The 25,774-nt window shown below is 53.2% G+C and overlaps 1 protein-coding gene across 2 annotated transcripts; it reads right to left on the bottom strand.

Moving 5' to 3' along the window:
• Positions 1–333: 333 nt before the first annotated feature.
• Positions 334–18,535, bottom strand: E2F4 (E2F transcription factor 4). Of its 2 annotated transcripts, none has more exons than XM_044987832.1 (10): positions 18,342–18,535; positions 14,350–14,459; positions 13,425–13,613; positions 12,641–12,717; positions 9,427–9,488; positions 8,846–9,131; positions 8,047–8,238; positions 5,383–5,430; positions 2,713–2,757; positions 334–2,420 (listed from the first exon to the last, which is right to left on the bottom strand). In XM_044987832.1, exons 1-10 carry the CDS (start codon positions 18,465–18,467, stop codon positions 2,305–2,307), a joined length of 1,251 nt encoding a protein of 416 aa, XP_044843767.1. In that variant the 5' UTR covers positions 18,468–18,535; the 3' UTR covers positions 334–2,304. The 2 variants fall into 2 exon arrangements, with proteins under 2 accessions (XP_044843767.1, XP_044843768.1); XM_044987833.1 differs by having other exon boundaries at positions 339–2,420; positions 12,641–12,684; positions 13,452–13,613.
• Positions 18,536–25,774: the final 7,239 nt, after the last annotated feature.

The following is a 25,774-nucleotide window of genomic DNA, read 5'->3' as shown; positions in this document are numbered from 1 at the left end:
GCAGACTGCACCTCCGCACGGGGCACAGCACATGTGCAGGAGATGGCCTGCTGGCCTCTGTCCCTAATGGTTAGAGCTCCAGGAGCGAGCTGGGACACCGGCCCCAGCCAAGGATTTCCTCACTTCTTGTCTGACCATAGATATGTCCCCACACACAACTGACAACTCTAAAATGCTCAGACTAACCCCAACTATAGACCGGCCGCCGCTGGTGAACAGCAGCTGGCCCAGGAGCCCCCTGGAAGTGAGGGCATCCCGTCTCGAGGGGTGCGGGCCGGCAAGCCCAGCACCCCACTGCAGCACCCACAGGGCGGCTGGGTGAAGAAATGGCCAACTGGACAATGCTTGGTTGTGCTCAAGGGCTGACAGGAGGCTCTGAAAGGTTCAGTTTATTCACTCCGAGAACACTGTACAAATATTACAGGCAATTTTCTTTCGCTGCAAAAGGTATAAAAATAATCTTTATATACGAATCCAAGTTCATTTGCTACTGTAAATTCTCACTAAATATCTTTACCAAACATCATCTAACTGATGGCAAGAGATCAACAGCTTGAAGGCGAGCAAGGCCAGGCAGTACACAGAGAACTCTAGCTACTCACAAAGGCCCTGGCCTTTGGCTAACGCACACGCTGGCCCCCAGGTTCCAAGCAGCTCCCATGCAAAAGAGGAGAGAGGTTTAGGAACTGGTGCATGTGGATCTGGAGGCCTATTGTCCCTCTGGGACCTTCATCTCTCTCTCCAGTACTAGCTGCTCACTGCTGGCAGCAGAACCGGAAAAGGAGACGCCCGCCCCCCAACTGCTCCTCTAGGGTTTCCAATACCTGTTCTCTAAGGGAGCGTTCCCTGCAGGATCTCCTGACTGCTTCCCTCTCGCTGGGCAGCAGTCAGAGCTGGCTCTGTCCTACAGACAGACCAGGTGGCTGATGGGAGCAGTCAACTGTTGGGGGGCGGGGGGCCGGCTGAGAGCTGCTAGAGGACAGGCAGTGGCCCTTCTAGCTGCAGCCCCAGCACTATCAGCTCTGCGGCCAGCAGAAGCAGGAGAGCTGCTGCAGTCCGGTGTTCAAGAAAGGTGCAAAGCTAAGATTTTTCTCAAATCCCGAATCAGGGGCGGTGGAGCCTGGCAAACACAGTGCAAACCCAGAGGCTGACTGCGCCACCTGCAGAGGGGCTTTCTACTCCAGTGACCAAAATTCAGAGGCATGCAAGGCAGAGGGAGCCTCAAATCGCCAAAAATTACAGGAGACCTTCCGTTAACAAGGGATGAGGAAAAACTGGGCAGGAGGGGGGAGATGCAGAGAGAGCATCACACCAGGTAGCACCCTGCCACCAGATCAGGAATGGAAAGCAAAGGCATCCGGCCACAGGGGAAGAACCCCTAACACACTGGCAAGCCCCACCCTGGAGCAGATGCTTGGTCTGCCTCAGAGGACATTGCTGTCTGTGCTTCAGCAAAACAGACCCAACTTGTCATGGCAAAGTGCTACCGAATGGGTCCACCTCCGCCTCCTGCCACGCCGACCCAGGCTCCAGCGCAAGGCAGGGAGGACAGATTGATTCCCAGATGTCAGAAAAAATGGCCCCTCAGCACAGCTCCAGGAGAGGGAGTGGAAATGGAGCCTCTTCATGCATCAGCACAGAGGTTTAACTAACAAGGCCTGATGCAGGATCGCCAACCCTGCCAGGGAGGGGGCAGGGGGAATGCATGACTCAGCTCAGCTCCTGGGCCCCAGGACCAGCACAGCTAGCAGCTGCCAATTGCTTTTCACTTGTCAAATGAACTAGCTGGAGTCACTGAGGACCAGAGCTCACAGGGCCAATTTTCACAGCCGAGCACGGCCACCCTAATCGGAGAGGGGCCGAGGCTGCCGCCCACTAACTACTTCTGGGCTTGCAAACTGACCATCATACTAAGACGCCGTCTAGCAGCTGATGCCTAGGAGATGCAAAGTGCCTGTGGAAGTGCAGGAAATCCAAGGCATGCCGATGGGAGGAAGCTCTGAGAGGCACATGGGCAAAGCTGTACGGGGAAGGTTCAAACACGGAGCCTTTCGGAAGAGGCCTAGGATCCAGTGGAGAGACAGAGATGCAGCAGGGTGAGGTAACTCGAGGACCTGGCATGTGCAACACGGGAAGAGAGAAGCTACAGGGAGGCTCCCAGTCCACAAGTCCATGTCTTGGTTCTAGTCCGGCCAAGAGCCCCTCTGACTCTCATCCAGCACTAGCACAAAAGGAATCCGAAGAGACTTTCCAAAGCCAGCTACAAAACAGTCCGTTCACCAGCCCGGCCGCCGCGCCGGGGAGTCAGAGGTTGAGGATAGGCACGTCGAAGAGGTCGCAGACGCCTTCGCTCTCATCCAGGTTGTAGATGTAGTCGTGGTCTCCGGGGGGAGGGGAAAGGCGGAGCAAGGGAGCAAATACTGTTGAAGAGAAAGCAGGGCCCTACTGTTACAAGCCTGGGAACTATCCCGCCTACCACCCCCGGATTGGAGCCTCACAGGGAGGCCTCAGCTCTCACATCCCACTCCTCATCCGCAGGAGGAAACTGAGGGCAGAGTCTGTTCGAAGAGTTCTTCTGCCTGAGGCGAGGCGGGACTGAGCGCCAGCCAGTGCGGGGCTGCCCCCCGAATGCCAGACGTCGTACAAACGACAGCCCGCCCCCCCCAAAGAAAAAAAAAGAGAGTTCCGAGGCAACAAACGCCAGCAACTCACCTTCGGACGACATCAGCTCTTCCAGCAGCTCGGAGTTCATACATTCTGGGGGGAGACAGCAGGGTGAGGGGCGCACTCTGCTTTCCAGCGCCTAGTCTTCCTCTTCCTCAATACCCTTCCCCTCCCCCGAGTTCTTTCCTCCCAGTGTCACGGAAGCCAAGTCCCAGACCTGAACTACAGGTAGCTCTGGAGCAAACAGGAGCGCAGGGCTCGAGCCATTAACTCCGTGGCAGAGAGAAACTGGGCCAAAAAATCCTGCAAGATTCTTGTGCCTGCTCCAGCATGACAAACCCCGCGACGGCGCCCCCGGCTGGCCCAGGCCGGGGACCGAGCCTCGCCCCTGCGACGGCACCCCCGGCCGGGGACCGAGCCTCGCCCCCGCGACGGCACCCCCGGCCGGGGACCGAGCCTCGTCCTCGCGACGGCACCCCCGGCCGGGGACCGAGCCTCGCCCCCGCGACGGCACCCCCGGCCGGCCTAGCACCAGTAATGCACATTTTCCCCAGCCTGAACATATTCCCAACACTTCTTTAAAAAGAGACTGCAGCAAAAGTGGCTAAAATTGGCCCACTGAAACTTGGCAAGTTCACAGTCCTCACTGAGGACAAGTGACTGCTTGCATGTGTGGGGGCAGGGGATTTACTGGGGAGGTAGAGATTAAAAATAAAAACTAAGCAATTAAAGACACACGTCTGATCACTGTCTCTCTCTCTACTAACCAAGACAGTTGTCAAAATGCGAACAGGTTTGGACCTAAGCTGCGCCCATGTGCACCTACAAAGATTTGACCAACTAGCCCCTAGGACAATCAGTACTCCGGGCCAGCCACATCCATGCTTCCCCGCTCCCCAGAAGATGGTCTGCAAACAGCCGCAGAAGCACTGCCCCTCCCCCAGCCGATTCAGCATGGCGAAGGGAATTGCGAAACCAAAACCATGCAGGATTTTTTCCTTTTCCTTAAAATAGGGGAAATTAAATACAAAATCTGTGTCGTTAAGTCTCCTACAGCAACGGCATCACGGGCACCGCCGAGGTCCTGCTTGCTTGGTGGGATGTTTGAAAACCAAACGGTGAGCTATGAAGCGACACATATCAAATGAAAAACAGGAGGCCTCCTGGCCTTCCTCTGCATGCCAGTGGGCAGGAACTTTAACCCCCCCCAGCCATCAGCACCAACCCAGCACCCAGGCCACGGTACTGTTAGAACGCAGACGCGAAGGTCGGAGGGATATTTGCTGCAGGCCCCATCTCTCTGGGTCCCGTAGTCACTGCGCGTGTCAAACCCTACGCTTTAACACTAGCAACTGGTCTGTGCAAAGAGACTGTTCTATGGACATCTCACCAACAGCCCCCGAGGTCAACTGCACCTGTCCCCGGCTGCTGCATTTACCTTCCCTGCAGGATCTGGGGCATTCCCTCTCCACATCATGGAAAACATCGCCCAGAACAGGGAGTATTTATCTCCTGAGGGCACTGGCATGGCGCTCACTGTGTATCAGCACAGCACATCTGCATGACTGTCTGCCAGCAGTCGGCTAGGAAGGGCAGGCTGGGGTGCTACAGCTGTTCATACGGTACAGCCTGATTTGCCGCCTGGTTGCATTTCACCCGAGTCACACACGCATGCTCTGGCGGGGGGAGCCCAAAGCACAGAGGGGTGCTGGACATTTAGCACAGAGGGTTTCATAGGCCACCAGCGGAGTCTGTTCTGGGAGCCCACAACACGTGACTGAAGCCCACCCGGCAGGGTGAGGGGAGCGCTTCATGGAGACGGCTCTTGTGCGGTGACCTGCCATGGCAGCCGGACACTCTCTATGTGCTGCACTTGGCTGACGTGCCCCAGTGCTGCAAAGCAGCGGCGTGTGCTCAGCTTGTTCTCTGGAGGCAGCCAGGCCAGCTGGAAGCACCATGCCAGGGGCTCAGGAGAGCAGCTCCAGTGAGAAGAACCAGCAACATGAAGCCCATGCTGCCTACATTAGCCTGACTTCCTTGGCGTTCCTCACCCTTGTTTCAGCTGCATCACTCAGCGTTGCGGGGGACTAGCCAACGGCCCCAGGCTTTTTAACCCAAGGTGCCAACGGGGCAGCCTCTGAGCTGGGCGAGATGAGAGCCACAAACCCCATGGCCAGTCTTCAGCAGCACCAGGACAAGCACCGTGGGGGACTGCAGAGAGCAGGGACTAGTCTAGGCCGGTCCCCCACTCCAGATTATTTGTACACACGAGCCCTGTGCACAACTGAAACAGCAGGGTCTGACTTATCACCTTAGTCCAGACACTACAGACCAGGTGGGGGCAAGCAGGAGGGGAGCCTAGGATACCATTTTATGTTAGTATGGGGGTCGAGGGGGAGATTGGGCCGATGTGTGATGCACTGGCAATAATCATTTGTTGGCAGCACTGGTCACCAGTATAGACAGGGTCTGAACAGATTAATCGCTGTCACCCCAGAAGCCTCCAGCAGAGGTTGCTCAGCATCTAATAAGCACAGAGACTGCAGGTGCCTCACAGAACCAGGTCCCTAGAGGAACCAGAAAGGACTCCTGTGCACGGCCTCCTTCCTGTGCCAAGGACCAGTAGAGGCGAGCTGAGAAAGGGAGGGAGAACAGAGCCCGTCCCCGAGCACAGGGAGGGCAGGCAGAGGGCAGCAGCGGTGAGGAGGATCAGCGTACCTCGTGTTGGATCAAACATCTCCGAGAGTTCTTTGGGAAGTTCCAGCACTGTGAAGACAAGGAACCAGACTGGTTGGCCCTGCGCCATGCAAGGTCTGAAATACGACAGCACACGCCAGCCCCGCCTAGGGCCCCCGTCCTCAGTTACCCACACTGTGGCTGGGCACACTTCCCAGTACGCGTTCTCCCAGCACGCCGTTTGCCATCCATCCCAGTCCCCACACCACCAACCCGCATCCCTGGAGGAGGGGAAACAGGGGCTCTACAGAGGGAGGGTCCCAGACTCAGAGAAACGAGAGGGGAAGTGACCCATAAGAGCTAGCCCCCCTACCTGCCTGGACAGCTCCCTCCCATACAGTGACGGTGCCAGACAACATGGCCAGCTGAACCTAAAGTAGGCACCAGGCACCCGGCATTCCAGCCCACGCTGGTGCTGCCAGCTGAAAATTCTGTAGCAGCTTCATTTACACTAAAAAGCTGGAGGTTTACTACTCTCGGAGCTGTTGTTTCAGGCTGCCTGCAGACTCAGGAACACAAAACTGCAGCAGTGACACCTGGGTCATGTTTTCAAGGGTGGGGGGAGGGATAGCTCAGTGGTTTGAGCATTGGCCTGCTAAACCCAGGGTTGTGAGTTCAATCCTTGAGGAGGCCACTTAGGGATCGGGGGCAAAAATTGGTCCTGCTAGTGAAGGCAGGGGGCTGGACTCAATGACCTTTCAAGGTCCCTTCCAGTTCTAGGAGATTGGTATATCTCCAATTATTACCTTATTACCTCTTCACAACCAGGAGGGGAAGTGTTTTCTCCCCCCTGAACATCAGCTCAGATTCGGGAGCACAAGTCTATGTCAAAGGAAGGAGGAGCACACAGATAGGGTGACCAGGCAGCAAGTGTGAAAAACGGGACAGGGGGCGGGGGGTAATAGGAGCCTATATAAGAAAAAGACCCAAAAATCAGGACTATCCCTATAAAATTGGGACATCTGGTCACTCTACACAGAGTTCTGCTCACCTAGTGCTCTGTCCGGCCTGGCCTTCAGCAAACCAAGCAGATCCCTGGAGACTATTCCACAGCCAGACACCGGAGCCATTCCTTATCTCAGCCTCCTCATTCTTCCTTGTTATCCTGTTCTCCCCTAGCCCTCCTTCCGCCCTATGTCCTAGTCCTCTCACCACAGCCACTGGCACTTCAATTAGTCGCCAGGACACACCGCAAGACCAAGTCAACAAGGCCTAAACCTCGAGGAGCTCCCACAGCTGTGGCCTGTGGAGCCATCAGGTAACATGGTGCGACCCCAACCCCGGGAATCCCTCCCTTGGTCCCTCTTGAGCTCCCGGACCTCACGTGCGGCCCAGAGCTCTTCCTATCTACAGGCCACTCCGTGAGCCCCCCTGAGCCCCTCGCATTCTTTAACGAACGTGTTTTCAACCCCAGCGCGGCAGGGCCGAGCTATCTCACACACATCACACGGCTGAGTGACTGGCTCAGGGTCACACGCGCAGTCTTTAGTGTAGCAGGGAACTGAACCCGGACCCCCAGAGTCCCAGGCAAGCACCCTCGCAACTAGCCCCCCGCCCTCTCTGGCCACAGCACGGAATACCAACACTATGGGGCGGGGTCCATGCAATGGCCTGTCTCTCCTGACCAGGCCCATCAATGGAAGCAGTGGAGACTCTCATCCCTCCTGCTTCTCTGCACTCCCGCCTCACTCCCTCCTCTCCCGGCTCCCCATCGCCTCCTCTCAGCATGCTTCAGGCACAACAGCGTGGGACGCCTCCCCCTGCCACACACCCTCTCCTTTCCTCTTCAAATCCTGCCTGCTCAGCCTGTGGAATTTCCAGGGGCTGGCAATTCAGCACAGGGTCTCTGCCCCCGGGGTGATTCCAGAGCCACCACAGGGCGGCAGGGGAGCTGTGCTCTGGAAAGGAAACAGAACAAGCATCCTGGCCGCTTGCCAGTAAAGAGCCCCCAGCCCTTCCCCACAGAGCCAGGCTGTTTGCGGTGCCTGGCTGTAGTCCAGCTCGGCTTCTCTCACGTCCCTAGAGGGATACGGCTCCACTTCCTGCTTACACTGCCGCACTGCATGAAACAGCTGGCAGGTCCCATCCCGGAGCAGGCTGCTCTCCTGGGGCCCATGGCTCTCTCAGTGTGAATACCTGAGATGAATGTCCTTACAGAGAGACTCAGTCTGACTGTAACCCTGAGGAATGGGATGAAATTGAGAGTGGAGAGGGAGGCTAGTTATCAGGAGAACCCTCCCAAGGGAACAGCTGAAAGGATGAGACACAACTGGACACAGCACTGCAGAAGGGACTGTTAGGGGAGAACCCTGCACCGCTGGCAGGTAACGGGATGGATAGATGGGGGTCCAGAAGGGACCTCTCGGGTCAGAGCGTCTGCTACCAGTGTCAGAACACAGACAGTAAACAGCGTCTCACCAGAGAGCCATCTCCGCCAGCTTTTTCACCCTCGCCGCCGCCATGCACGCAGCTCCCCTGGGGGTGCAGGGATCTGCCTGCCCCTTCCTTTAGATCCCAGCTTACACGGCTTGACTGAAGCCTCTCAGCAGAAAGCAAAGCAGAGCTCAGCCCTGTCTGGGCAGCGCCAACAGCACTTCAGCCCCTTGCCTGCGGCAGAGTCCCCCCAGGAGCCCAGGCTGTACTCACTCTCTGTGGGATCTGGCTTGATTGGCTCAAAGGAGGTAGAGGGATTGGGCAGGACGGAGCTGCTGTCTAGCGAGGCAGATGACTGGAGCGGCTGCGTATCTAACACCGGCGGCTGGCTGGCTGGCGCGGCCACCGAGCTGAGAGGGTCAAAGTCGCTGCTGTTCTTGGACTCTGCTGCCGAAACGCTGCATTCTGTTACACACACACACGAGGGAGGGGGGATTTCAGGGGACTCCAGAATACGTGACCCCCAAAGCAGCAGCCACAGCCCCCAGCAAATCCAGCCGCTGCCCCCTCGTTAACAAACCTGGCCTAAGTGCAACAGACACTGACATGTCCACAGACAGAGGGCTTTCTGCCTGGTTCTCAATCCCCCGGACGAGCCTGTGTCCCTAGCACACACCGACTCGCTATCCTAAACTCTCCTATTGCTCCCAGCACCTGCTGGCATCTTGCTGGCTGAGAGCACTGTCTCCAGCCCAGCCCAGCCCAGCCGAGGGGACGGCCAGCCTGGCCCCAATCAGAACAGGAGGGAAGGGCTGGAATTGACTGACTCAGTGCTGTAGTCAGTGCACTTCAGCTCCCATATATGCCCACAGCCATTGAAGGTGTAGGGCGGAGCAGGGAGGATCCAATGGACTAGAGGACAACTCTGGCAGGGACGGGGGGATCCACGTTTAGCTGTATCTGGACATTCGGAAACATTCCCATATGAACTCCAAAGTACTTCTAAAAAGCCTCCCCCATTGCTAGCTGGTACCTCCCCACTCGCCCGGGCACCATCCCACTCCTTGCTCACCTGGGCTCGTTGTTTTCTGTGCAGCCGGGCTGTGGTCCTGAGTGCTGGTCGGGGTGGGCGTGGACGGGTGCGTACTGCTGGGGACAGATGCCTCCTGGAAGTGGGCAACAGGCGATCTCTGCGGTTTAGCGGGCACGACTGGCTGGCACTGAATGAGGTCTTCAGGGGGAGGGACAGGGAGCACCACAGGGGGGGAGCTCAAAGCATCTTTGTTTACGAGGAGGACATCAATTGGACCGCTAGTGCTTTTCAGATGGATCTGATATTTCTTCTGTCCATTCAGGCCCTGAGGAAATCAGGGAGCAAAGTACCCAGATACAATTAACAGCAGTCCTCAAAACAGGACTTTAGCTTCCCGGCGCAAGAGCTGCGCTCTGGAATGGCTCAGCATGCTACAGGAGCGCCTCCCTCCCTCAGACAGCTGCTCCCTCTCCTCCCACAGCTACCCGTACTCCAGCACACTCGGACGGAACGATCCTCCTTCCCCAACAGCACAGCAAGCAAGCAATGCCCACATCCTCCCAGTAACTCCAACCAACCCAGGCCACCTCCATCCCAGCTGGATCAAACACAGCACCCACCTCGGGAATGGGAACCTCCAACCGAGTGCCTGACGGGGCTCGAATTGCTAGGAGGGTGTCTCCTGTGAAAACAGACTGATCAGCACTTGAAGGGATGCCTCTGGCTGCTGGGCCCAGTGTGGGCTGTCATTCACCCAGCCCCTCCCGGGAGAGCTCCTGTGCACTCTCACCAACCAGGACTGGCCACCCTGCCTTACTGGGGAATCACCATCCATCCTTCACAACGTACCCCTGGCCCAACACATGGCCCCGGGGAAACTAAACACAGGAAACAGAGCGCTACGGGCAGGAGCGCACGCACACGTCATGGAGGTCCCTCCCAGGGCAGGACCAGGATGATCCGAGAACACTTCGTATGGCCATCCTGACCGGCATATCCCTGGAGATTCCCGAGCACTGCAGCTCAGCCCTCTAACACAGCCTGATTCCCAAGGAAGGGCTATTCTCTGCGCCAGGCCCCAGTTCAGTTTCCACAGTCACCAAGTGCTGAGCCAAAGGAACAGGGAGTTATGTGGATTAACGCTGTTTGCGCTGGTTTTTAAACATGCCCCATAGCCACTAATGAAACGGCCAACAGGACGGCAAGCAGGCAGGCAGTGAGCAAAGCTCAGAAATCGGACAGACGCTGAGTCCAGCAATAGCTGTCAGTAGGGCCAACACAGGATCGCAGATGCTTGACTCCTTTGAGAGAGAGAGCGCTCAGATATGATCTCCAGGTAGCTGTCCTAGGACCCTGCCAGCGATTCAGAGCTCTTGTGTGGAGGGCTAGGACTCTGGTAGCAAGAAAAGAGGGGTTGAGCGTCTCCAGAGGAAAAGGGAGCTAGGGGCAGGGAGAAAGACCTGTGCAGGGAGTGACCCCAGAAACAGCCAAGTTCAGGTCAAAGTTTGTGAGAGTTACTGAAGTTAGCAAGAAAGGACACCACAAAGGGAGCAGTCGGGGCCCATGCCCAGCATGTGCCGAGCTGAGCTGGGAATGCCACCGCCTTGCAGAATCTTAGACATTTAACACCTTTCTTTCCAAAGATGTGCACTTAGTTCATATTTAACACGGAAAATAAGACTAAAAGTATCATGCTGGCCCCCCGTGTGACTGACATCTCAGCCTTTACATGGCATGAATTAGTGTTTTGCCTTTAACGTCACGTGGTTTATTAATAAAAATAGGTGAAAGGGAGGAAAATCCCATAAGTTACAAGAAAGGAAGAACAGTGGGAGAGAACGTTCTTTGATCTCAGCCCGGTAACTAACGGCTGTCCTTGTAAATTCCCTGGCCCAAACCAACTTGGCTTACTAAAGTTATTGCCAAACCTTGTGGCGTCTGTAAAGTGGGGAATCTTCAGCAATTTATCCTTACCACATACATCTTTAAAACAGATTAAAATATGGAAAGAAGAGTCCTAAAGTAGATGCTTAAATTCCAAACTTTCAATGTTACAACAACTATTGAAACATGTTTCAAATTTGCCTTGATCTTTAAATCTCAAGAAACAAGCCACGTCTGATGTTTGTGCCTTGATCTTTTTCGAGTTTCTGACTGAAAATTTTAAGATAGCGACAAAAGGTAAATCAGTATTTTTTCCACTCAGTCTAAGAAACAGCGCAACCTATTTTCATTCAGTTTTTCAAAATAAATTCACATTTGAGATAGGGCCAAACAGGGAAATTTCAGCCCACAAGGTATTTACTGAGAAAAGGGGGCACAGTGGAATGGAAGTTGAATTCAGCCTGAAGTACAAGGCTGCGATACAAGAGACCCAGCAAAGCAGCTCTCCAAAGATCACCGAGAGTGGAAAGTCAGGTCTCCTACCCAAGGCATGTTTTCTGGCTACACACAGATCAGTTTCACCCTGGGAGGCCAGCTGGGATCACCCTGTAACACCACGAGGAGACAGGCTGAGATGTCTGTTTTAAAACAGCTGGATAATTCAGATCCGCTCCCAAAAAGACAATCGTGACCTTGAGTCCAGCTGCAAGGCCTTCCCACTGCAGAGTGAGGTTTGGCTTCAGATGTAAATCTGCTCTGAAGAGCAGAAGTGACAAGCAACCTCTGAACTCTTTTAGACTTGGGCTCTTGCACCCCAATTGCCTCCCACACATAATGGCTACCACACATTTGTCTACTTCTGTTCCATCACATCCTCCCATGCGCTGACAAGTTATTTAGTGCCTTACATCTTTCTGGTGGTTTACACAAGGAGTCAGAGACCAGACACGGCACAGCAGGAAAGCTGAGGGTTGCTGTGCACAAGTTACTGGAAGGAAAACAAGAGAAGATTCCTGGAAGAAGGTGGCTCTTGAGGAGAAGAGAGAAAGAGCTTGGTGAGTAGGTAGAGAAACTGCTGCAAGCCCAGGAAGCAACAGGTCAGGCACAAGGGAGGTGAGGACAACGGAAGTGCACGAAGGAAAGGGGACTGGGAGGAGCGCAGAAAGAAATAGGAGCAAACAGTCAGGGGGAGGCGAAATCACGTAGGGCCTTGGATCTACCAGGGCCTTTGAAATAAAGGCATTTATTTGTACAAATGAGGCAAAGAAAAAGGAATGCTGGCTCTTCTCAGTCAGGGGGGAGGGATAGCTCAGTGGTTTGAGCATTGGCCTGCTAAACCCAGGGTTGTAAGTTCAATCCTTGAGGGGGCCGCTTAGGGATCTGGGGCAAAAATCAGTACTTGGTCCTGCTAGTGAAGGCAGGGGGCTGGACTCAATGACCTTTCAAGGTCCCTTCCAGTTCTAGGAGATTGGTATATCTCCAATTATTATTATATGCAAAGCAGCGCATCTCAGCCCTGGGGAGGGCTCTGCTACGGCTCCCCTAGGAAGGGATAACCTGCCAAGGAAAGCTGAAATCCTGCAATTAAAAACCTGCCCTATAGGATAACATGGCCCCAGATACAAAGGGACAGAGCAGACAGCCCCCTATTGCAAGTGTGCTCTAGGGAATTCTGTGGTCTGCACCTTGCACAGAACAGTCCCATTCCCAGATGGGACTCCTCTGACTGCAATGATACAGCTTGAATTTAGTGGCAGCTGATTCCTGGGGTTGTGGGAGAAGATGCAGGACTGTCTCTTCACAGAGGACACAGAGAGCACATCTTGGGGACCAGCTAGGATCTACGGCCATCTCCCTCCTGGGAAATGGGGGAGCACAGCTGGGACAGCCAGGTAGGTCTGCTGCCTCAGGCCACGGGAGACCAGTAGGGGCCCAGCACCATCGCCTCACCTGTGAAGCACTTGCAGATATCTTCGTGCGTCACATAGGCTAACGTTCCTGTGGTTAAGGAGAAAAGGTGCAGCTTCCTGTGGGGGCACAGAATTCAAAGAGCAGCTGGTGGAGTGTCTCCTTCCTGCATGCAGACAATGGAATTCCTAGAAGAAGCTAAATGCCCGCACCAGAGCCTCTGAAGTGGTCTGGAGGGAAGGTCTACCTGCAGCAGGGTTAGCACTCAGAGGAAACCTGCCAGAGCAGCTACATGCTTGAGAACGTAACACTGATGACTCAGAAAGAGGCATTTCTGTCCTGAGTCTGTATTGAAGCGATGCCTCAACATGGTGCTAGAGGACCAGAAGTGGGGTCTTTTGGGTGAAATGCTCTCTAAACATCCCAACACACCTTCCCCAAAGGTGAAGCAATCCCCAGCGATCTTGGGGAAACTCCAAGCCAGCTGATTACACTTGCCTCCCCAAACATTCCCTGCAGTGGCACGTGGATAGTTTGCTTTACTTGCTGTTGTATGCTGCTGGGTCATGTTACAGCGCGCTGTTAATCAGCTGCTGTGTGCCACCCCAGACATGGATGCACTCAGGGCTGGCTATTATTATTAATTATTTGTACGAGCATACTCCCAGGAGCCCATCCTGCTAGGTGCTGTGCAAGTAACATTTGTGCAATGCTTTGCAGGATTTGATGAGAAAGTGCTATAGAAATGTAAGCTCATTAGTACTGGAGGCCCAGCTAGCCTGCAGCCAGCCCTGGGGGAGGAAGAGGAGATCAGCAGGAACCGAACCGGGAGCTGGGGGTGCTGAAAGGATATCTGCTGTTCTGAACGTCTTCTGTGACGTTTTTGATGCTCTGCTGGACCCACATCTTCTGCTGCTCCAGCTCCTGTTCGCGCTGCTCCAGGTCCTCTATCTCTGCCTTCAGCTCAATGAGTTTGTGCGCTATCTCACGAGTGTTACAGCCCGGGCCCACACCTCTGCGCAGACAGAGAGAGGAATTAAGGGAGAAAATACGATTTGCAGAGGGCACCGACTGCACCGCCTTGGAAAGAGGAGCCACTCCCAGCCCTCTCCTGACACACACAGGTTGGAGCCCAGCTCTTCCACACTTCACCAGCTCCCAGCAGTGCCAAAGCCATTCTCCAGCACCACGGCTAGAGCCTCACCGTCTCCCGTCGTACACCAGGGTCAGAGGCCCCAGACCTCCCATCTCCCCACCAAAGCCTCCTTCCAGTACAAGAGGGTCAAAGCCTACCCTCCTACTGGGGGCAGAATCCTTCCTCTCTCAACACCAGGGTAAGGGTTGGAGGCATCTGTTCTGGTCAAAGCCCTGCAAGTAGCTAGCATGCACCCGAAGCAACAGCTACATACCTCAGCCGCTGGGGAAATGGCTCCCGGCCCGCGTCTATACTAGCAGTTCCACCTCAAATTCCCCATAGCCGCTACTGGTGCAGCTCAGCTAGGGGAGCGCTAGCGCAGACCAGCTGGCAGACACTGCACTCAGAATGCCAACCAAAGCTTGAAGCCGCGGCTCTGCTACCTCTGCCACCATTCCTGCAGGTGGAGCTGTGCCAGCGGTAGCAAGGGTGGGAAATTTCAGAGGGGGAAACAGGGGGAGTGGATTGTGGGCAAGGCCTCAAAGTGAGAGGAGCATTGAGAGGAACCCTCCTCCCAGAATCTTCCCACACTGCTCAGAGCATCTCAGTCACTCACTTCCACTGGATACTGTTCTTGGATTTCTTCTCGATCAGCCCAATGCCCTCCAGAACATTTGTGATGTCGTAGATTCGCCGTTTCTGCCGCACCGCCAAGGTATCCGCTGCCTGGGGGTTAGAGGTGGACGGCTGACTCCAGAAATTCCCAGTTATGCTCTGCCCCCCATGGCCACGGACATTACATCACCCCAACTACAGATCAGCCCCCCCTGCTTCCAACCGCATCTCCTTTATGCCCCCACTTCTCAAATTACAGATCAGATACCGTTCCCAGGGACATCAAAACTATCACTGATCTGCCCCACAATCCAATTTCTCATCCCACTAACACTTCATCAATCACAGACCAAACCCAGCCACCTCCCCAGCTCCTTTGGATCCCATGCGGATGGCTCATCTCCATGACAATGCCATGTTGGGAGGGAGGGGAATACATGTTACATCCATGTTCTAGGGAAGCTTTGTGTGGCGACCTGCAAACTGGATGCATGCTCTTGACTGGTCAGACCCAGAGGGTAAGGAGGACGGGAATGGGGAGGTGTGGGGGAGAGAGAAGAAACTGGGTCTACTAAAGGCAATAGTTCTGCACTGTCAGGGAGATGGGCTGGATAGTCCCACAGGCCTTTTCCCCCTGACGTCCATGACGCTGGGTGGAAAGTGTCACCGCCTCCCTCAGGTGAGCTGCCAGCACCTCTCAAATGGGCATTGTTCAGCCCATGCACAAAAAGCCACCCCTTGGCCCTCAAAATTTCAGCCCCAGGCTCTATTCTTTTTTTAAGCAGATTAGAGAGGCTGTGATGAGGCAGCTCTTGTACTACCCAAAGTCCTCCGATTTCCTTGACTCTCTTGGACGTCGGGCCCAGTGTCCACACAAGAAGGTTCCACTGGTGGAACTGTCCTTCGGTCAGCAGGAACTGCTGCACATTAACACACGAGTCCCTTGACTCCAGCTCCCATCCCAAGTAACCCCGCATAAGTGAGCATTACATCGGTGCTGGGCCAATGTAGATGCATCACCCGTCTGTACTAACAAACCCAGTGCCACACTGCACTGGATATTGCAGAACAGACATGTCTGGCCACCCTTCTCACAGCAGCGCTCCCGAAGCCACTCATCTGTTCCAATGATGCTGACAAACATGACTCCCATTTGCCAGCCATTGCTGAAGCAAACACACACCACTTTTCTGACAGAATGTAAACATATTTGGTCACCTCCTGCATATATCTGAAGCCAGACAGAAGTCACCAGTGTGAACACACACAGCTGGTGTGATATATATGGGTGTAACTCCACTGATGCATGTTGCACTGGTAGAACTTTCACGTGTAGACAAGACCTAGGTTTAGGCACTGGGTATGACATGGAGACTGTGTTGCTTACTTTGAACAAAGATCTCCAATGGACAAGGATAAAGTGCCTATGCCAATTCTCCATCCATAAGCTACCTTCAATACCACACAGTACAAGGCACGGATGACTCCTCTGCTGTAAGTATGGCTGTGTTTGCCTAGCTCTGTTATTTTCCCTCCCAGGTCAGAAAGGCAGTAATGAGTAATTGTTGATCTGTCTCAAGGGTTCCCTGATGGAGGTACCACAGAATTCTGGGGAGCGAGCGAGCAGCAGCCTTTGGGCTGTATTTGATAGCAGGATACAGAAGACAGGTCACTCTGCATCTCTGATTCACTGGACCCGGACTGTACAGGCACTTGGACTTCCCACTATCTGCCCATGAGTGGAGCCTCAGTGAGAGCAAGATCCAAATATGACCGAATGGTGAAGCAGCAGAGAGGATCTGTTGGAGCTGTTCCATTTTGGGCGTGGTGGCCTGTGCTATACAGGGCTCAGATGAAATGATCTAGTGGTTCCTTCCGCCCTTAAACTCCATTAAATATTCACTGGGCCAAAGAAAGAGAGAATGACTCTATAGCCCAGTGGTTCAGGCATTCACCTCAGTCCTAACCAGCATGCTATTGGCTACGCTGAGGTCTCTCTCTCGGACTGGTTCTGAAAAACCTGCCTGACAAAAGTTTCCTCAAAACGGACAGGTTCTGTGAAAAGTTTCACTTTTGACAATCAGCATGTTCCAGAAAAAACAAAAGAAAACCCACATTTGATCAAAGAAATTCTGACCAGCTTCGGAGGAGTTCTGCTGCATCCCAGCCACACCTGGATGCAAAAGTGCTTCCTTCTATCGGCACTCAGCCAGCAGGCCACAGCCCTTCCCAGATCTATTAAGCCTCCTGTTTTCAGTAATCCCACCCTGGGCTCCCAAGTGGATGCGTACATCCATGCCTGCTGCCTAGAGCAGCAATTGCAGCACTGCAGATCCCAGGGAGATTCATCCAGCTCCCTAGAGTGCCTCTACTCAGACAGGCAACCCCAGAGAGACACCCAGTTCTGAAGAACGAGCATTCCACTGTCTTAGTTCTCTGGACAGTGACACAGCTGGGAGCTTCTCCCCATGGCCACCACCTGAGGTAAATGACGTCACCTCTACTTACTTGGAGGATGCTGGTAGCCTCTCATAGGTGCCAACAGTTCTGGGAGACAGATGCCCACCCCAAATGTCACTTCTGCACCCTATTCCCACCCCCCCCCACACACACACACCCCAACAATGATAAGCAGCAGCTCCCAGGGGTAGAGGATGCTCAGGAGGCTGAGAAGGCAGGCTGCAGCCCAGCACCATAGAAGGACATTCAGCTTAACCCCCTCCAATCTGTCCCTCGCAGCCCCAATCACCTGCCCCATCCTGAGCTTCAGTTTATCCAAAGCAACTTTTTTCATATTGAATCTTCCTCTCTTCCCCCCAGAATCGTATATGTTGAAAAGGCTGCTCACCAGGGTGCTGTGAGCGGCATGTTAGTGATCTAGGACATGGTGGGGTGAGATAGCTTTGGGGACAGACTGTGCAGTGCGCTTCTGTGATGCATAAACATGCAGCTTGGTGTCAGTGATGTGAGAAAATGCATGTTCATCTCATCACTTACATGCAATCTCCAATGCTTCAGCCAGAAATGGTCTGATTTCCTCTCTGCGCCTCCCCTCCCCAAGCATCCAGGCCTTTATCAGCTTCAGGCCGGAGGAGACAGAGTGCTCTACCAGAGCTAACCCTAAAGATCATTTGGAAACTTCAGCTAGTGAGAAGTGCATGCCCCCTTGCTTAGCAGTGCTTTCCCTGTGCCCTGCAGATGGCACTGGTTTCCTGTCAGGTCCCGGATATAACGCAAGGGGTTGATTTTGATCTGTGTATCCCTTTCAAGTTGGGGTCTGCTTAATTTAGTGCTGTTTCTCTGTGTTGCAACCTGAGATGAGCTGCTGTGCTAGGGCTGGCAGGTCCTGGATTTGGTCCGGGATATTATGTTCTAGGTGATGGGACCCTTGGCTCTGGAAATTGCTTCCCTGGTAGGTGGGACACAAACCGGGTGTGTTGGCCTTCAGGGCACCCTGGAAGAGTTTTCCTGGGGCAGGGTTTTGGCTCTTTTGCAAGGGTGGGGGCAACTCCTTTCACATTGTGTCACTATGCAATTATGATAGGGAAACTTACATATTTAGAAATACTCCCTAGTAATATGGCTGACACTGAGGGCTCCACCCAGGCCCTGCACCCAGCCCCATGGCACTAATCACTACTTCCCGCAGTGCACATCCTTCCAGCCTAGCACCCAAGGGCACCAAACAGGGCACACCTCAGCCTGGCCTCACAACAGCTTGGGCCCTACACAGCCCCCACTTGGCAGCCAAGGTAACCACTTCACACCCTACAGACACCCCCGCCCCTCTGCAACCTCCCACGGACAGATACCCCCTGATGGGCAGAAATCCTCCTGCCCCCTCTGGATGCCCCCCATGGACTGATACCCCTGCCTGGTCACAAATAGCTACCCTACCCCCTACAGCCCCCCCCGACACCCCACGGAGAGTTACCCCCCAGCTAGTCCCTCCTCCCCCCCCCCGCTCTCGCCCCTGCCCCCGCCGGGCCGCACCAGCTTGAGGTCCAACACGCCGTCCTTGGCCTCCTGCAGCAGCGACACGAACTTGGTGGTGAGCAGCCCCAGGCTCTTCTCGTGCCGGCTCGGGGCCCCCAGGGGCTGCGGCCCGGACTCCGCCATCTGCCTCCCCGCGCCGGCTGCTCCGGTCAGCCCGGCCGCTTCCACTTCCGCTTCCGCCCGCGGGGCACGACGGGAGCCCTCCGGAAGAGCCCCGTCCCGGGGCGGGGCCTGGGGTGCCGGGGGGCGGGGCCCGGGTCCAGCCCGTTGCCATGGCGAGGGCCGGGCCGGGCCCGCTCGCGCTGCCGGGCCCGGGCCTGGCTCTGCGCGGGGCTGCGGGAGCGAGGCCGGGGGTTCGTGTCACCCCGCCCGTGCGGACCCCGGGGCGGGGCACTGACCGGACCCAGCCCGCCGGCTCTCGGCCTTTGCAGCCGCTGCCCCCCGCCGGGGGCTGACCGGTCCCCCGCGCCCCCGTCTCTCCGCGCCCGGCGTCCGCCACCCGCGTGCGACAGGGCCCCTTGCACGGGCTTCGCCGGTGCTTCCCGTGCCGCCTGCTGGCAAACCTCTGCGGTCCCCGCCCGCGGGCCCCCGGGCTGCCCCTGCGCTGGGGCATTGGCGCGGTGCCCGCGCTGCCCGAGCGCCTCCTGGGGCCGGGATCGCAGGGGTGTGACGGGCTGGGGGAGCGGGCAGGGGTACGCCCAGAGCCGCCCCCAGCAGCCTAAGGGGGCGCCTGGCCTGAATGTTCAGCAGAACAAAGCAGGGGTCAGGGCTAGACTGTAAATAACGGCCAGGCAGTAGCAGAGCTGGGGCAAGAACCCAGGAGTCCTGGCCCCCAGCCTCCATTCCTGTGCTAACCCCCTAGGCCCCGTTCCCTGCCCAGAACTGGGATTCAACCAAGCAGTCCTGACTCCCAGCCCCCCACCCCAACCACTAGACCCAGCCCCCCACTTAGAGCTGGGATAGAACCCAGGAGTCCTGACTCCCAGCCCCCCCACCTAGAGCTGGGATGGAACCCAGGAGTCCTGACTCCCAGCCCTGCCCCCCCACTCTAACCATTGGAACCCACTCTTAGCTGGTAGCATTGACACTCATCTATATACTCTGGCTCCGTTAACCCCTCACTGCATGTTTACATCAGCCACTCTCCTTTCCCTTTATTGATGCAGCCCACGGTGCCATCTTTGATCTCACAGGTTTCATCGCTGGCACCCGCTGATATTTCTCCTGTCCTTCCCTGTGCCAGCCCGAGGCCTGGCTAGATTTAGTGTAGCAGCGCTCCTGAATCCTGGCCCCACAGACCTCTCGCCATGGCGGGATCTGTTTGGGGACGACGAGAGGCACGTGTGCGTGTTTCTAATACGCCTGTGTCTGTTACAGGGAATTCCTTGCTAAAGTTTTCCACCGTTGCTACCTCTAGCTTAGTTTGGCTGCTGTTAAGGACGGTGAGAGTGCTGGTGTAGATGGCTCCAGGGACTGCTGGCACTTCTGTCTGTGATTAATTCAGGGAAGTCCTGTGGCCTGAGCTATGCAGGAGATCAAACAAGAGGATCACAATGGTCCTTTCAGGCTTTGGAATCTCTGAATTACTTCAATCGCCATGTCATGTAACCTTGCTCAGAGCAGGCCTACATGACTTCACTGTAAGAGCTACTGCTGCAGTGCTGCAGCTTCGCCACTGTAGTGTAGACACTCGCGACAGTGACAAAAGGGGGTTTTCCAGCCCTTCGAGAGGTGGTAGTTTGGTTTATGGAAGAATTCTTCCCTTGGCCTAGCAGTGGCTATACTGGGGGCTTAACTACATCTCTTGCGGGGTGAATGTTTCACATCCCTGAGCAATGTTGCTAGGTCAACCTACGTTTTAGATATAGCCCACACTGTAGTGCTTAACATGTCAGGAGCCACCAATATTTTGTCTACCCTCGTACTAGGGTGACCAGACAGCAACTGTGAAAAAAACGGGATGGGGGTGGGGGGTAATAGGTGGCTATATAAGAAAAAGTCCCAAAAAATGGGACTGTCCCTATAAAATTGGGACATCTGGTCACCCTGCCTAGCACTCCCACCAATTCTTCCACCAGTGGTAAGGACTGTGAGAAATGTTAGCAAAATACCTCAGTGCAGCTAAGGCCTGTGCCTCTGGGAGAGGGAGGGTCCATGTGGGAGGCAGTGGAGCATGAGAGAAGGAGTACGCATCTGTGGGAGTCAGTGAGGGCTCAGTCCAAAGCCCACTGAAGTGAATGGGGGGTCTTCGCACTGATGGTGATGGACACTGGACCAGGCCCTAAGAGGGATACAGTCAGAGTGTGGTATATTGAACACATGGGGTTTTGTCTGGAAGAAAAGATGCAAACCTTGAATTTTGCTCTTATGAAACTACCGTGCTTTATTATTCCTGCAAATACAGAAATACCAAACTTTCTGCTAAGGTTTCTAGCTAGTGTAGTCCATCAGTCCCGTGGTTCTCAGCTTTTGCCACACAAGGACCCCCCGACTCCTGCAAACCTCCCTGGACCCTCTCTCAGTTAGGCCAGGACCCACCACCCATGTAGAAATAGAGGAAGGGCAGCATGATCCCAGCCCCTGTTTCTGACTCCCATGTTGAGCCTTGTCCTGTACTGAGTGGTATTGCCATAAAGTTAGGACTCTCATCAGAGAACGTTCAAACCAGTACGTTTATCTATTACTTCCTTCCTCCTCCCCATCGTGTTATAAACACCTTACCATTTCTACACAGAGTAAACCATAAAATCCTGACTGTTCTAGAGCTCTTCTAGATGATATTCATTGAAGATTAATAGCCTGATTTTGGCAATTTTGTAAAAAAATTTAGGATTGTCGATTAATTGCAGTTAACTCACGTGGTTAACTCAAAAAAGTTAATCTCGATTAAAAATAAATTGTGATTAATCACACGGTTAAACAATAAACAACTACATGCATCCGACGAAGTGGGTATTCACCCACGAAAGCTCATGCTCCCAAACGTCTGTTAGTCTATAAGGTGCCACAGGACTCTTTGCTGCTTTTACAGATCCAGACTAACACGGCTCCCCCTCTGATACTTGACGGTTAAACAACAGTATCCCAATTTAAACGTATTAAATATTTTTTGATGGTTTTCTACATTTTCATATATATCTATTGCAATTACAACACAGAATACAAAATGTACTGTGCTCACTTTCTATTTTTGCTCTGTAAAAATGATGAACAAAAGAAATAGTATTTTTCAATTCACCTCATACAAGTACCATAGTACACTCTCTTTATCATGAAATGTAACTTACAAATGCAGATTTTTTTTGTTACGTAACTGCTCTCAAAAACAAAACAATGTAAAACTTTAGAGCGTACAAGTCCACTCAGTCCTATTTCTTGTTCAGCCAATCACTCAGACAAACAAGTCTGTTTACATTTGCAGTAGATAATGCTGCCCACTTCTTGTTTACAATGTCACCTAAACGTGAGAACAGGCATTCACATGGCATTGGTGTAGCCGGTGTTGCAAGGTATTTACGTGCCAGATGCACTAAAGATTCACATGCCTCTTCATGCTTTAGCCACCATTCCAGAGGACATGCTTCCATGCTGATGATGCTCGTTAAAAAAATAACGTGGTAATTAAATTTGTGACTGAACCGGTATTCCCTCTAATTTTTCCCATGCGTGTGCGGAATGAATTTGGTTATGTGCACCAATATGGAGGTGATGTGTCACACATCACCTCCATATTGGTGCATATAACAAAATCCATGTGGCGGTGGTGGGGCCGAGGGGTTCAGAGTACAGGAGGGGGCAGAGGGCTGGGGTGCGGGGGGGTGAGGGCTCTGGCTGGGGGTGTGGGCTCTGGCCTGGGGCCAAGGATGAGGAGTTTGGGGTGCAGGCTGCCCCAGGGCTACAGCAGGGAGAGAGGACTCTCCCCATCTCTCTCTCCCCGCAGCAGCACCTGGGCTGGGTTGGGTGGGAGCTGCAGGAGAGGTGCCTCTCCCCCGGCTGTGGAAGGTCCGGGGCTGGGGGAGAGGCATTTCTCCCCACCGCAGCCCTGAGTGCCTGCGTGGTGCTTAATAGGCTGCTGCGTAGCCACCCGCCCTTGCAGCTTAGAGGGAATTTAGGAGTGAATTCCTTGTGGGGGAATTGTATGTCTCCTGCTCTGTTTTACCCACATTCTGCCATATATTTCATGTTATAGCAGCCTTGGATGATGACCCAGCACATGTTGTTCATTTTAAGAACACTTTCACTGCAGATTTGACAAAACACTAAGAAGGTACCAATGTGAGATTTCTAAAGATAGCTACAGCACTTGACCCAGGGTTTAAGAATCTGAAGTGCCTTCCAAAATCTGATCGGGATGGGGTGTGGAGCATGCTTTCAGAAGTCTTAAAAGAGCAACACTCTGAGGTGGAAACTACAGAACCCAAACCACCAAAAGAGAAAATCTGCCTTCTGCTGGTGGCATCTGACTAAGATGATGAAAATGAACATGTATCAGTATGCACTGCTTTGGATTGTTATCGAGCAGAACCCATCATCAGCATGGATGCATATCCTCTGGAATGGTGGTTGAAGTATCAAGGGACATATGAATCTTTAGTGCATCAGGCACATAAATATCTTGCGACACCGGCTACAAAAGTGCCATGCAAACACCTTTTCTCACTTTCAGGTGACATTGTAAACAAGAAGCAGGCAGCATTATCTCCTGCAAATGTAAACAAACTTGTTTGTCTTAGCAATTGGCTGAACAAGAAGTAGGACTAAGTGGACTTGTAGGCTCGAAAATTTTACATTCTTTTATTTTTGAATGCAGGTTTTTTTAATACATAATTCTACATTTGTAAGTTCAACTTTCATGATAAAGAGATTGCACTACAGTCTTTGTATTAGGTGAATTGAAAACTATTATTTCTTTTGTTTTTTACAGTGCAAATATTTGTAATAAAAATAAATATAAAGTGAGCACTGTACACTTTGTATCCTGTGTTGTAATGGATATCAATATATTTGAAAACGTGGAAAACATCCAAAATTATTTAAATAAATGGTATTCAATTATTCACTAACAGTGCGATTAATCGCATGGGTAATTATTTTAATCACTTGACAGCCCTAAAAAAATATTTAACACTTTTGTAAATTATGCCTCTGTCTTATACAAGCTGAGGGAGAATTCACAAATAGAAACAGATCTCATGACATTTTTCAAATAAAATAAATACATTGGAATCAATGGAGCTTTTCTGAGGTACACCAGCTGAAGATCTGGCCCAGTATTTGGAAATATAGTTTTCGTTGTTTTCCCAGCCCAGCCCTGGTACATGATTCTTTTCACTAATCATTATATACCTAGAGGCAAAATGCTTTGGTTTTTCTGGCCATCTTCCATCCGCTGTGATCTCACAGCCTCATTAAGCTCTGTGATGCTTCCCATGCTAGGCAGGGTGCTTGTGAGTATTGCAGTTGATCAACACATTATCACCGAATAGCTGTCATCTGTATTTATCATAAACACCCCAGCTCCTTAGCCCATTTCCAGGGCCAGTCTCCCCAGAATAATTGGCAAGACCTAGTTAAAGGGCTTTCCAAAAAATAATTTATTGGACCTAAAAATGATAAAAGTTTAGGGAGTTTTTTCAGGTGCCTGAGCCAGAGTGGAATCCCGTCAGCATTTGGGTGCCGTGCAACACATAAGCCTCTAGGGTGTGTCTCAGATATTCAATAGTTGGTTGTAGCGATGCACCGTTAGCCTGCTTCCCTCCGACCCTATGCTCTGTTCTAGACAACTGAGCACAGCTGCCAGCATGAGCAGGTGTTTTGCCTCGGTGGTGTTGTGATCTAGCTGGTACCAAGCAAAACAACCTTCACGGTTGAGTCCCTGCAAAACTTAGTCTGTCACAGGTTGACCCAGAGCCTGGAGGCAGCAGTGATACCTGCGCAGCTCCTCAGCAGTAGTGTATCATCGCACGGGCAGCAAATTTATAATAGCAGTATTTTTGTAGTCGCGGCATCAGTGACATTGCGATTCTACCAATCATAGCGCGTATTGAAACCACCAATGACGGCGCGACGCCACTTAGTAAACATACTCACGAGAGTCCTAAACATTAATAATATGACTGGAAGGAAGAAATTAAGCCGTTCTCAGTTTTGGATCCATGCGCAGTCCCGGGCTATAAGCAAAATTGCACTATACAGACGGTATTTCGGGGACAGGACCTTCCGCCGCCTCTGTCGGGGGCGCCATTTTGGGGGTGGGACCTTCTGCCGCCTAGGGCGCCAAAAGGCTGCCGGCGCTCCTGGATATTTCTGGTTGGCATTGTTGTACATATTTGCAATAGGCCTTATGCATTTCTTCTTTCCCTTTCTGTGATTATTTTGTGGTAATATCCAGAGATTTTCACCATTACTTTGGTGTAATTCTCCAGCATTGCCTGAAACACCGTGCCCAGTTAGCAGGGGTTCTGGGAAAGGGTTAAATGAGTCCTGCTGACTCGCAGAGGCAGGTGACTCATTGCTCCATCCAGGAGATGGGAGTGGCTCAGTGGGAAGAGAGGATCTAGGGGGCGGGCTGAGCAGTTTTGATTGAGGGAGGAACTCTAGGAGCATCCCAGCCTGGGGAGAAGGTTGTATTGTTCATTTCCGTGGTCATAAAACCAAACCCTGGGAAGGGGGTGGATTTGGACTCAGAGAGCAGGTTGGGAACAGCTCCTGTTCCCAAAGTGACTTCTCAAGCTGCTGAAAGCCCCTTACCTTGGGATTCCCTGTATGTCTGTTATTTTGGGATGGATGTCAGCACCTGAACTCCATGCTAGGCAGGTTTTTGAGGTGGACCACAATATACACACAAGCAGCCAGTGGCCCAGACACATGCCCATAGAGTAGGAACGCAGACACGCTCCAAGACACACAGCACATGTGGTATGACCAGAGGCAGCCACACGCAGACAGATGCACACATGTTGTACAGTCAGGCAGCCACATACACAAGCATATGGCAACAGCAGGTAGCAGGCATAAGGGAACTGGAGAGACATCCACCATGGACTTACACATATAGGAACATGGATCCATGCACAAAAATATACAGGTGCAGTGACATGGTACGGGAAACGCCTCTGCAAAGGCAGCCACAACACCCTGCACACCCAGGCATGTACACACAGCCAAGCACACGTGGTATGCACCCCACAGCCATGCACACATGACAGGCACACATTGCCATGCAAAGACATGTACACCCAGGCATGCACAAACAGCTATGCACACACAGTCCGCCCCCAGCGAGACGCTGTGCATGGAACGATTTACATTCACAAAGAGTGAAAAATGTCAAGAGCATTAGCTGCCTCCCCCTTCCCCGCTCCCCCCACCCCCGACATCCTGAGTGTATCTGCAGTAACACAATGAGCCCCTGAGGAGCTGTGAGTGGA

This window comes from Mauremys mutica, chromosome 14 (genome assembly GCF_020497125.1).
Source record: "Mauremys mutica isolate MM-2020 ecotype Southern chromosome 14, ASM2049712v1, whole genome shotgun sequence".
Classification (NCBI taxonomy): Eukaryota; Metazoa; Chordata; order Testudines; family Geoemydidae; genus Mauremys; species Mauremys mutica.
The sequence above is the reverse complement of the archived record's forward strand: the minus strand, read 5'-3'. Positions and strand labels throughout refer to the sequence as shown.

Bases quoted from the DNA above. Each gene is read 5' to 3' on its own strand.
- E2F4 (XM_044987832.1), bottom strand. From the start codon at position 18,467: ATGGCGGAGTCCGGGCCGCAGCCCCTGGGGGCCCCGAGCCGGCACGAG. The intron at 5,431-8,046 runs GTGAGTACAGCC...TTGTCTTCACAG, and splicing joins CAAGCCAGATCCCACAGAGA to TGCTGGAACTTCCCAAAGAA. The intron at 2,758-5,382 runs GTACGCTGATCC...GTCTCCCCCCAG, and splicing joins GATGTTTGATCCAACACGAG to AATGTATGAACTCCGAGCTG.